At 40.7% G+C, this 12,597-nt stretch overlaps 1 protein-coding gene across 5 annotated transcripts in view; it reads left to right on the top strand.

Annotated features, from left to right (window-relative positions):
- TTC13 (tetratricopeptide repeat domain 13) overlaps positions 1-12,597 on the top strand; it is a 91,333-nt gene that overhangs the window by 45,390 nt on the left and 33,346 nt on the right. For all 5 annotated transcript variants that reach the window (XM_028104549.2, XM_028104551.2, XM_028104550.2 and 2 more), the window contains 4 exons: positions 4,502-4,584; positions 6,103-6,244; positions 6,526-6,700; positions 9,118-9,274. In XM_028104549.2, coding sequence (XP_027960350.1) covers positions 4,502-4,584; positions 6,103-6,244; positions 6,526-6,700; positions 9,118-9,274 — 557 coding nt within the window. The remainder of the gene's footprint in view (positions 1-4,501; positions 4,585-6,102; positions 6,245-6,525; positions 6,701-9,117; positions 9,275-12,597) is intronic.

Here is a 12,597-nt window from a genome sequence, read left to right as displayed (position 1 = left end):
CGGTGGCGTCCTCGGTGCCCATGGCCCGCACAGGGTAGGCGCTCTAGTGCAGGACCCATTCCCGTCTGGTTGAAAACCGGCTGGCCTGAGAGTCAGCCTCTGTGGGGTGGAAAACACCTCATGCTGACTCAGGGGTCAAGAGAGTCTTCCCAGACAGGTTGTTCTTCTCCTGAACTTTGAAAGCTGTGAAGAATTTCAATAGCGCATGGCAGGGAAGGGTACTCTGGATGAAAGAACATGCATTTTATCGTGGAAAGTAGTTACGAGGATTGTGCACACACTCTTGGAGTGTAGGGACAGTTTAACTTCAAAAAGGCCTCTGTTGTAAATACTCAGTGTTATGGGCAGTGCCTGTCACTAAGTACTAGGGGAATAAATGAATTTCTGGGACAGAGCCTTGGATTTGGACTCAGAAGGCCTTGGCTTGAGCTTCCGCTCTGAATCCTGCAAACTCGACCACCAGCCAAGTGACTTAAGCTTTTCAGCCCCTCCTTCTCCATCTGTCACGTAGAGATTAGTCTGCTCCCCGCCTCTTGAAGGGGTTGCAAGGATTCAACAAAATAATGTGTATGAAGGAGCTGTGAGCACGGATCAGGTCTCAGTTATTACAGATTTGGTTACATGTGAACTTTTCATTTATTCTCAGTTTCCTGGACTCTAAAAAGGTAACTCCCATCCACTAAAACCCAACCCAGAGGGAACTGCAGCTTTCCTTTCATACTGTCCTTCCTGCGAGTATGTGGAGGGTGCTGCGCACAGAGACTCTTCCCGCCCTCCCTGGGGCTTAGACCGGCAGCCGCAGGCGTGGAGAGCGGGTATTTAGAATGTGCCTTGGCAACTGCAGATGGGCTTTTCCATCGCTTCTCGGCCTTCTGGCTAAGGTCAAGTGCAGCTTATTTTGTATCTGCCCCCTCTTCCTCTCACCTTCTCTCAGTCGCCTTAAATTAGAAAATTCAGAATCACAATACTAGATTCGAAGTCTATGCCTTGAATATCTCATGGAGGAGAACAAGATTTGAAATGCAAAAAAAAAAAAAAAAAAAATACCAACAACCAGTACTGAGAGGTTAAAAAAATACTTTTTAAAGTAAACAAATGCAAACAGAGGCTTTCACCGTGGGTTCTAAAGCAGGGTTTAGGAATGTGGGCAGGGAGGGCTCTTTGTGTTACTTTGAAATGAGAATTTTTCAGAAAAGAGCTGTAGCAGAGATGCTAACTACACATTGGACAAGGGCTGAGATTCGGTTTGGTTTATTCCAAATCCATGTGATGAGAACCTAGACATAGTACTTCCGTCCCACAAGCAGTAGAAGCCCCTCAGTGAACCAGTCTTGCCAAACTATTTGGTGCTTTCTCCTCTTCACTGTGCTCATAAACACAGCATCAATGTGTGTAATAGCTGGGAACTTTTTCTTTGCATTTTTATAGATCTGCTGTCCGAGGAGGTCAGAGTGTTTACGTATTGTCTCATTCATCCCAGCGGCATCCCCATGAAGTATAGAAGGAGCAGAGGGTGTCCCAGTTACACAGATTGGAAAACTGAGTCAGTGGTGACATGCCTTCATTAAATTAATGAACTTAGTTTAGATATCTTTATTTCTCTTGTTAACTGTAGAGACAATGTATTAAATGGACCAATGAACTGGAGCTATCTTTATATTCTAAAGCTGGTCTCTTCAGGTCAAATGCAATTTAGAAATTAATTAAGTGGGTGGTGTGCTTATTTACTTTACGATGTAATACATTAGAAATTACTTAGGCAATATTATGTGACAAATGTCGCAACTGTCCAATCTGGTAGATATAGCAGACATTTTGGATTTCCCTAGGGAAAACACAGTGAAAATTTTTATCTGTGATGTAAGGATATTTCAAGAATTGTATATCCCGAGCACATATTTTTTGATCAGCCTTCACTTTGAGAGTTCCCTGAGACCGTTCTCTTCGTTATAATAAACGAGAGAAGTGCAAGGGATGGCTGCCCACCACTAGCCAGGACGATGGTGGCATAAAGGTGGTGATGGTCCCACTTGCTATGAGGACAAACTCACAGCCAGTTCATGTGCTTAGAGATTGATTCATTCGAACGTAGTGTCTTTGTTCCCAGTGGCTTCAGATCTTGATTCTACTATGTCCCCTCTTTGGCAGAATGAGGTAGAGAGCTGTGCAGTGATTAGACAGGAACCCCGAAACCAAAGACTCTTAAAAGCTGAAGAGAAATCAGACTTTGAAGAACTGTGGCGTCCCAGCATGCTGTAAGTGCAGTGGGCAGCAGATGTCTCCCGGGCATCTCCCCTAGACGTCCACAAACACCCCAGACTCACCACGCCCCAGCTGGACCCCTGACCTCCTCCCACCCCCGCCCCACCCCACCCCACCCCGCAGCTGTCTCCCCTACTTCCTTACGTTGGTTCACGCTCTCACCTTCTACCCAGGCTCTTCAGCTTTGAAGCTTCCTTCCCTCCCTTCTCCCTCATCCCCCATATTCACGGCCAGCAGATTCTTTGTTGGCCTTTAAGAATATCTCCTGAGTTTGACCCTCCTTTTCTGTCCTCAGAGACACTGTCTCAGTTTGAGTTTCCATTATGTCTTGCCTGGACCTCTGCAGCCACCTCCTCGTTGGGCTCTCCTCCCTCCCCTGTCCAGCCCGGCTCCTCTGTTGTGGCCCGTGGCAATCATCTCGAAAGAGTCAGTTTTGTGAGGTCCCACACCTGCTCACAGCCCCCAGCCCCCACTGCTGGCAGGGTGATGGCTGGACTGCGGAGCATGGCAGAGGCCCTTCCGCTTCTGGCCAAGCTCCCCACACCAGCCTGGTCCCTGTCTTTTCCTCTCCCCCGCTTCCCCCCGTGCACCTGCACTCCTGCCGCCCCGCCTTCCCCACCGGTGCTGAGCACCCTGTCGCTGTGCACCGGCATTCCCCCCTGTCCACAATGCTCTCCTTCTTTGCCAAACTCCTTCTCATTCTCCCAGACCCAGCTCAGTTGCCACTTCCTCCATGAAGCCTCTCCTGGTGTCCCAGGCTCAGTTAGTTCTTCCTTTCTCTTTATTCCCTAGACTTTTACTTGTGTCTCTATCGTAGCTCTTAGTTTATATTCTAATAACCTGGTTAAGTAATTGGCTTTCTAACTAGACTGAGTTCTTCAAGGACAGAGAGAATGACTTGCTTGTCTTTGTGTCCCCTGCCCCTCACACTGCCCCTGGCACATAGTAGGCGCTCAATACATGTTTGTTGGATTAAAAATATAGTTGTAGTACTCCCAAAAGATCAAGACTATACCAGGGCCAGAAGCCTAATGAGGAGTAGTCTTCAACATTTCTGAAGTGTTAAAATTTATCCATTCTCATCCTTCTACCAAACAGATTGTGGGACTCCTTAAAGAGCAGGTGGTTGTCCCCATTGTTGCCTTAGAAGAGTTTGAAAGCCAGCCCCTCTGACCCTGCTGCCCCCTACAGAGGAAGTCAAGAAGCAGGGAATGCGATGATTTTCTGAAAAGAATTTGGATTATGTGCCTACAAAATCATTAAATATTTATTGAGTGCCTACCATGTGCAAGACATATGACATCTTTAGTAGTTTTTTTGCTATGAATTATCTAATTAGGTGTGAAATACACAGACATTTTGGTCTTTCTCATTAAAGCCATTAGAGATCATGATACTTTGTAGCCGCTAACTTAAGTAAGACATGTCTTTTCCTTGGGAAATGTGTGAAATGTCTTCATAATTTTTTATCACAGTAAATAGTCAAGTCATAATGGAAAGTACATTGAATACAGTTTAAGATGGGAATGTTTATTGTGAAGCAGAATGGTACATTTTATTAACAGTTTCCAGAGGATTCCACAGTGGCCAGGTGCGCTGTGTGTTCCCTAAGGACTCCTCACCTGTGCCCCCTTCTCCGATGCCGGCAGAAGCTATGCCCCAAACGCCCCCAACTCAAGGTTTCTGTTTTATTTTGTTTTGCTGTTTCTTTTTCCTATAGATCATGGGAATCCTTCTGATTCCCAGTCAGTCTGGGAGGGAGCCCTGTTGCTTTTTTTATGGACAACGTCACGCTGGGCTTGCTTTTTTGTCTCTTGAGTGGTTCAGTTTAAGGGCTGCTGGTTATGGTCATTTAAGATTATACTTCGCACAGCTAGTAAGCTGACTTTTATTCTGCAAGGCCTTTATTAATTAAAGAAATGATGTTGACACGAAGCTGATATCGTTAGTAATCAAAGCCCTAATGAAATAGGTAGTGAGAAGCCGTTTTCCCATTCTGAAAGGGAGACACTTTTACGGCTCTGTTATTATTCATAGCAGTGCATTTGTTTACTGTTGAAATTAAATCCTCCTGACTCATAGTTTGTCATACTCTCTACCTCTCTTTTTTTTAAGTCCTCATATTCAAAAAAATCACTCCGAGACATGTGTAATATATTTTTAAGTCCTTTAGTGATTTAAGTGAAACTCTATTTTAACAGTTATGCAAATGACATAATTTTCTATATACTTTTTTCAGGAAGCTATTGAATCCTTCAAAGAAGCCTTGAAGCAAAAAGTTGATTTTATTGATGCGTATAAAAGTCTGGGACAGGCCTATAGGTAAGAAGAACAATAGTAATCGGGGTAGGAGGGAGGGCGTACAGTGGGGAGACAAGAGAGCCTCACATAGTAGTGTTATTTTAAAAGAAACTGCATTCCTTAACCAAAAGAGATTGTCATTCTAAGTCACATAGGCATTTATAAGCTTGTTGAGACCTTCTCTGGAATATAGAAAGAACCATGTGTCAGATGATATCATGATATGTATTATTACCTCTTTATTACAGCTTTGCTTCATATAGGTCTCGAAAATGTTAGTTCTTCAAGGGTTATTGTTTTGAATAGTGGCATTATATGCTGTTGAGTCATAGATACTGGTGCTTTTCTAGGTGATAAGTAAAGTTAATTCCCACATCATTGTAATTGTTTGAAGATTCCTAGATTAAAGGGATGGAAAATTATGCCGCATCCCTATCATCGGTATGATTGATTATGATATAGTTATTATGCATCTGTATCAGGAGTGAGGAGTTGTGCCTAGACTCTGATGTCCTGACTTCATGTGTCACCCCGGCCAGTAGTAGAGCTTACTCTGACTTTTGGCTTTCAACAATTTTTACACTCTGACCCGAAAAGGAGATTGCATGGCGTGAAAGAAGGGGCTCAGTGTTCAGGAGTCAGGAGATTTGGTTCTAGTTCTAGATTGCCCATTTCATACTTGTGTGTCCTTAATTCAAGAGGTTATTTATCTGATGGTGGTAGTTGGAGACGCTCTCTTACACTAACTTGAAGAAAGCGTCTTTGAGTTCGTCTTGGGTTTAAATGATGACCTTTATCCTTGCTGTCCCACAGAATTGTTGGGGACATACATTGAAAACAGATTTGAAAGCACCCAGAGTAATTAGTAAAGTGCTATAGAAATATAAGCGAGTGTTATATTATATAAAAATATTCATTATTTACAGAAAATTGACACATGGGACATTTTGAAGGTGCTTTTATTATTTGTAAAAATGTAATATGTAAAAGAAGGCTGGCAATAATCATTTCCATTCTGAAATGATCACAACTCTAAAATACACTTTTTAAAAAAATTTTTAAATTATGAAATGATTTACCAGATTTTAAGTGAAGTACCTTCTGTGACAGGAATATATAATTTTAAGCCTCTGAATTTGATTCAGAATGATGACCCTGTGTATGATTGTAATCTACATAGTTGTTTTTTTGTTTTTTTCCAAAGAAGAAGCATGGTTTTATCTAAATACTAAAAATTACAGTTTTTTACGGGTGGGAGCTCATGAATGGGGGAAAAGGATTTGAATAAGCACTTGCCTTTGGAAATCAATACATTCATTTTCCCCAAAGACTTTCAAGGGCTTTGTGGTTATCCTCTAATCTGGTAAAATTTAGGAAAAATAAGTGGGATGTAGCTGACCTCTAGAATGGTAAAATAGAGAAGAACATCCGCAGCAAGGTATCTGATTCACACATGGGACTGTAATCCTGAGGCTAACTTACTCTGTGTGTCCACTGAAATGTTCTGCACTGTGCTCATAACTGTTGTTAAATACCTAGAGAACTGGGCAATTTCGAAGCTGCCACCGAGAGCTTTCAGAAGGCACTGTTGCTCAACCAAAATCATGTGCAGACCCTGCAGCTTCGGGGAACGATGCTTTATCACCATGGCAGCCTGCAGGAAGCCCTGAAAAACTTCAAGGTGGGCATCCCTAAGTGAGAAATGCCGTAACAGGTCTCAGATTGTTCTTCAGTGACTTTGAGTGGGATGAATAGGGAGGAGGGCCAGGAATCGTGTGTACACCTTAACAAAAAGAAAGAAAACCATTGCCATGTCTTAAAGACTACTTTACAGAGCATGTATTTGGTGTGATTTAGCCTGGAGGAAAAACGTTTCCAACTCCAGACTGAAGAATAAAGCACTTAAAACTCATCCGCGACTGTACTGATAGTAATACAGCATTTTCTCCTTCCGCGCGTCAGCGGTGTCTGCAGCTCGAGCCCTATAATGAGGTGTGCCAGTACATGAAAGGACTCAGCCATGTTGCCATGGGACAGTTCTATGAAGGAATAAAAGCACAGACTAAAGTCATGCTAAATGATCCTCTCCCGGGCCAGAAGGCTAGCCCAGAGTATCTGAAAGTGAAATATCTCCGAGGTAAGTCACAAAATGGCTCATTGAATTTTAATGCTCAGAGCTGCAGAAATCATATTGCTTGTCTCTCTTATGTTCCATAGGAGACAGCTGAGTCTCGAAGACACGAGGTAGCTTGATCATAGCTGCCCCCCACCCCCCGCCTTGGTTAGCGGCAGTACCTGGATTGTATAGGGCCCCTGTCTTCTATTTTTTTTTTTTAATATTTTTTATAAGGGGCGCCTGGGTGGCTCAGATGGTTAAGCATCTGCTTTCGGCTCAGGTCATGATCCCAGGGTCCTGGGATCAAGCCCCTCATCGGGCTCCCTGCTAGGCGGGGAGCCTGCTTCTCCCTCTGCCTCTCTCTCTCTCTCGCTCTGACTCTCATGAATAAATAAATAAAACATTTAAAAAATAAATCTTTTTTATAAGATTTTATTTTTTTATCAGAGAGAGAGAGAGCGAGCAGGAGCAGGGGGAGTGGCAGGCAGAGGGAGAAGCAGGCTCACCGCTGAGCAAGGAGCCTGATGTGGGACTCGATCCCAGGGCCCTGGGATCATGACCTGAGCTGGAGGCAGACACTTAACCGACAGCCACCCAGGTGTTCCTGGGCCCCTGTCTTCTAAAGACTGGTCCAGTACTTTGCCACTGCCTACATATTTTTTCTTTTTTAAGTTAAAAATATTTTACTCAAGTCAGAAAAACCTATTTTGAGCTGCAAGTGACAGTCATCTGGGTATCGATGTGTCTTCATCACATCTCGTCTAGAGACCTAGGAGTCAGAGGAAAGTAACAGTTCTGAGGTTTTTACTGTTAAATGTAAACTTGGTATCTTTGATCTGTGTCATTCCTTCATTTCACAATTCTCACATACTTTGGAGACATTCAGTTGGGATGAGGAAGAAAGCCAATCTTTAAGCTATCTTTGGTTTGTCAGAGTCTCACTTTTTTCTCTGCCATACGTAATGGCATTTTTTGGTTGTTTTTTTGTTTTGTTTTGTTTCAAATCAATTTTTTAATCGAAGTACAATTAACATTCCGTGTTATATTTGATTCAGGCACACAATATAATGACTCAAGAATTCTGTACATTCTCAGTGCTCATCACGGTAACATTTTTATTGTTCACACAGAGCACAAACCTTTACTTCCCCCTTCTGCTCTTTCCTTTGTCATCATTAACCCTCTCACACCAGTCCTGTCCAACTGTAAAAAATACGAGCCCTGGAGTTGTAAGTTTGTAGTAGCCACGAGAAAAGTAAGAATAATCATGTGGAATTAATTTTAATAATACATTTGATTTGATTTGACATATGCACAATATCAGTTCAACATGTAATTAATATGAAAACACTTCATTAATATCATTAGGTATCTTACATTATTTTTTTGTACCAAGTCTTTGAAATCGGATGTGTATTTTATACTTATAGTACATCTTTATACTTACATCTCAATTAGGATGTTAAATTTTCATTGGACATTCTTAATTTGAATTCTTGTTTCATAAAATTTAAAATTGAAAGGGTAGATTCATATATGTGCGTTATTCCAAACATTCTGAAGTTTTCTAATAATTGGCTCAAATATCAATTTTTACATTTAGATTAATTAGATTAAAATTTAAAATACAATTTCTCCATCACTCTGGCCACATTTTATACTTTTATTTTTCTTTTTTGAGAGAGAGAGTGTGTGCACAAGCGTGAGCAGTGAGGGCGGGAGAAGAGGGAGAGGGAGAGAAAGAATCTCAAGCAGGCTCCATGCCCAGCATGGAACCCAACACGGGGCTCAATCTCACGACCCTGAGATCATGACCTAAGCCAAAACCAGGAGTTGGATGCTTAACCGACTGAGCCACCCAGACACCCTCCACACGGGCCATGTTTTAAGTGTTCACTAGCCAGGTGGCTAGGGGCTGCCTACTGGACAGCATTGCTCCTCACTCTAAATTATGATTTCCTCTTGTTTCCTGGTTTAGTAGAACATGTGAGCTGTAGACTGAAGGAGGGGCACTCCATATTCTGGTATTTTTCTGCACTGCTTCTATAGCAATAAGCAGCAGTTAGTTGATGAAATCATGTACATAGTTGATTCATATCAATTGACAGAGAACCAGGCTCTGTCTGACACTGAACTTGGATTCTCAGATTCTGCAACCAAAAAGTGAGATCTTTGGTGCTGTTCATGGAAAAATGATGAAAACTTAGCTAAAGTGGACCCGGATTGACTGGCTTATGTTCGATCTTGGTATTTTGAGTTACCCTGTATCATATAATAATAATAACTTACTACAATTTGGAGTCTCCATTTAGAATTCTTAGAGTTCTTGGAATTCTTGGAATTAATGCTTTGTTACAAAGTATTTGTATGGCAACCAGCAATAAAAAAGATTTCTTCAGCAATATTTGGGTGTGTCAGATCTCGTCTCCTATCTGCAGAGTATTCTCGATATCTTCACGCACACCTTGATACTCCTCTTACGGAATATAACATTGATGTGGATCTGCCTGGAAGCTTTAAAGACCACTGGGCTAAAAATCTACCTTTCCTCATAGAAGACTATGAAGAGCAGCCAGGGTTGCAACCCCACATAAAGTAAGTGCTTTAAATGAAAACAACCTTTCTTGCTTTTTCAGGCTGAGCTATAAGCTCATCCTGATAATGCTTGCTCAGTAAATGGCTTCCTATCCATGTTTCTCAGGAATTTATTTTTGGATTTGGTATGTCTGCAGATATTTCTTTTAGTTTGTAAGGTACACTGAAACTTACCTTTGGATATCACCTTTCCTTTTAGCCCGATCTTCCTGCTAATTTTATGCAACCTTCAAACTTCAGATGTACTTGTTGATATACATTACTATTACCATTTACTTTTAAAACAAATTACTCAAAACCAAAACTTTGAAATTACACTGCTGGCCAACTACTGTTGCATTATGACTAAAGGGCTATCTGATTACAAAACAGTTAGATCTAGGATAGAAATTCCTGGGAGTCTAGCAATGCCTTAAAAATTAAGAAAAATCTGCAAAGATCAATCCCCTCACTGTCTAAAAGAAAGAAAAGCAGGGGACAGATTCAAACTAGAGTGGTGAATGATAGGCACATTGGAAAGGAAGAAAGTCTCCTGGAGGTGAGGGCATCTAACAGCCAGTACAATGGAATGCCTTGAGGCATAAGCGAGATGGGTTTGCTGAGCTTTTTTAAGGAGCTAAAGTGGTTCCATATTGGAGGACCATATTCACAGGATCTCAACAAGAGCAAATGCAGATCCTGCCTGAGAAGATAGTAGTGCCAGTTTGGGGGTCCAAGTATTCCCACAGATTAAGATCATTAGTATAAGAATCAAAAACCAAGATCACCAAAATCATATGTGAAAATCAACAGAAATAACAAACAACAGATTTAAACTCTCAAGGACTTCAGATATTGGAATTGTTGAATACACTAACTCCAAATGAAATGTTTAAAGAAACTATGAAGAAACCACAAACATGAGCAAGAAACAAGAGATTATTAAAAATGACCAGGCAGATTAAAAATAAATTGGAAGCTTTAGGAATAGAAAATATAATCATTGAAATAAAGAATTCAGTATGTAAGCTAAACAGCAAATTAGACATAACAGAGAAAATTGCAGAAGTGGAAGATAGAGCATCAGGAATTATCTAGAATGTAGCACAGAGAATCCAGGCGTTAGAAAACATGAGAGATAGAAAATGTGGAAGATAATAAGAATGTCTGGCATATATCGAGATGAAATCTTGGGAGGAGAGAATGGAGGAGAGGCAATTTTTGAAGACCTAGTGGCTAACAATTTCCCAGAATTAAGGAAACCTAGATCTACAGATTTTTTTAAAAAGCAAGATAAATGGGAAGAAATCCATATTCAGACACATCTTAAGTAACAGGAGAGCACATAAGGAGAAAAAATTTTTTAAATAGAAAAACACCTACTTAAGGTCAATCACCTACTTAAGGTCACTAATTGGACTGACTGTAAGCCTCTCAACATCAAAATGGCAGCTAGAAGATAATGGACTATCTTCAAAGTGCCGAAAGGAAAACTAACTTTCAACCTAGAATTCTATACCCAATAAAACTATCTTTTATGAATAAAGACCAAATAAATATATATTCAGATAATAAAAAACTGAACCACCACCTGCCATTCACTATAGAAACTTCTAAGGCATGTAATTAAAGAAAAAGGCAATTGATCTCAGGCAATATTTGAGATACAAGAAGGAATAATGAAAAAAGAAAAATGGTAAGCATGAGAAATTGGTAAGTCTAAATAAGCATTGTCTATATAAAATAATATCTGATTGGGGGCTTTATAAAAAGGACAGAAATAAAATACTGGGCACAATAACAAGTAAGTTGAGGGATAGCAAGAAGAATTAAGTATTCTAAGGGAATATGGGTTAAATATTATGTTAAAGCTTTAAGTTATACATAAATATTTAAAATATCTAGGGTGAGTACTAAAAGTTAGAAACAAAATGTATAGCTTCTATATTAGTAGCAAAGTAAAAACAAAACAAAACAAAAAATTTAAATCTAAAATCAACCAGAAAAGGGGGGACTGGGAGGCATTAAACAAGTGGTACAAGTAAAAAGAAAAAAATAAGAATAGGTTGAAATAATCCAGACATATTAATAATGACAATATATCTAAATGGATTTAATGTCAAAAGACAGACATAGTTGGATTGGAATGTTTTAAAAATCCAGTTAAATGCTTTTTACAAGGGGCACATAATGCATAAGGACACAAAAATTGAAAGTAGAGGAATGGAAAAAGTTCTACTTGGGAAACACTAAAAGAATCCTGATGTAGGTATTAATATTAATAGATTTTTTTATTTATTTTATTTTTTTATTAACATATAATGTATTATTTGTTTCAGGGGTACAGGTCTGTGATTCTTCAGTTTTACACAATTCACAGTGCTCACCATAGCACATACCCTCCCCAATGTCCATCACCCAGCCACCCCATCCCTCCCACCCCCCTCCACTCCGGCAAACCTCAGTTTGTTTTCTGAGATTAAGAGTCTCTTTTGGTTTGTTTCCCTCTCTGGTTTTGTCTTGTTTCATTTTTCCCTCCCTTCCCCTATGATCCTCTGTCTTGTTTCTCAAATTCCTCATTTCAGTGAGATCATGTGATAATTGTCCTTCTCTGATTGACTTATTTCGCTTAGCATAATACCCTCTAGTTCCATCCATGTCGTTGCAAATGGCAAGATTTCATTTTTTTTTTCAGTTTTTTTTTTAAAGATTTTATTTATTTATTTGAGAGAGAGAGAATGAGAGACAGAGAGCACGAGAGGGAAGAGGGTCAGAGGGAGAAGCAGACTCCCTGCTGAGCAAGGAGCCCGATGCGGGACTCGATCCCGGGACTCCAGGATCATGACCTGAGCTGAAGGCAGTCGCTTAACCAACTGAGCCACCCAGGCGCCCAAGATTTCATTTTTTTGATGGTTGCATAATATCCAGTTGTGTGTATGTGTGTGTGTGTGTGTGTTGTGTGCGTATACCACAGCTTCTTCATCCATTCATCTGTTGATGGACATCTAGGCTCTTTCCATAGTTAGGCTATTGTGGACATTGCTGCTATAAACATTGGGGTGCACATGCCCCTTCGGATCACTGCATTTGTATCTTGGGGTAAGTACCCAGTAGTGCAATTGCTGGGTCGTAGGGTAGCTCTATTTTCAACCTCCATACTGTTTTCCAGAGTGGCTGCACCAGCTTGTGTTCCCACCAACAGTGTAGGAGGGTTCCCCTTTCTCCGCATCCTTGCCAACATCTGTCGTTTCCTGACTTGTTAATTTTAGCCATTCTGAACAAGTCAGGGAACGACAGATGTTGGCGGGGATGTGGAGAAAGGGGAACCCTCCTACACTGTTGGT

Source organism: Eumetopias jubatus, unplaced genomic scaffold, assembly GCF_037043125.1.
Source record: "Eumetopias jubatus isolate StellerSeaLion01/CBP00866 unplaced genomic scaffold, mEumJub1_p1.0 scaffold_17, whole genome shotgun sequence".
Lineage (NCBI taxonomy): Eukaryota > Metazoa > Chordata > Mammalia > Carnivora > Otariidae > Eumetopias > Eumetopias jubatus.
The sequence above is the reverse complement of the archived record's forward strand: the minus strand, read 5'-3'. Positions and strand labels throughout refer to the sequence as shown.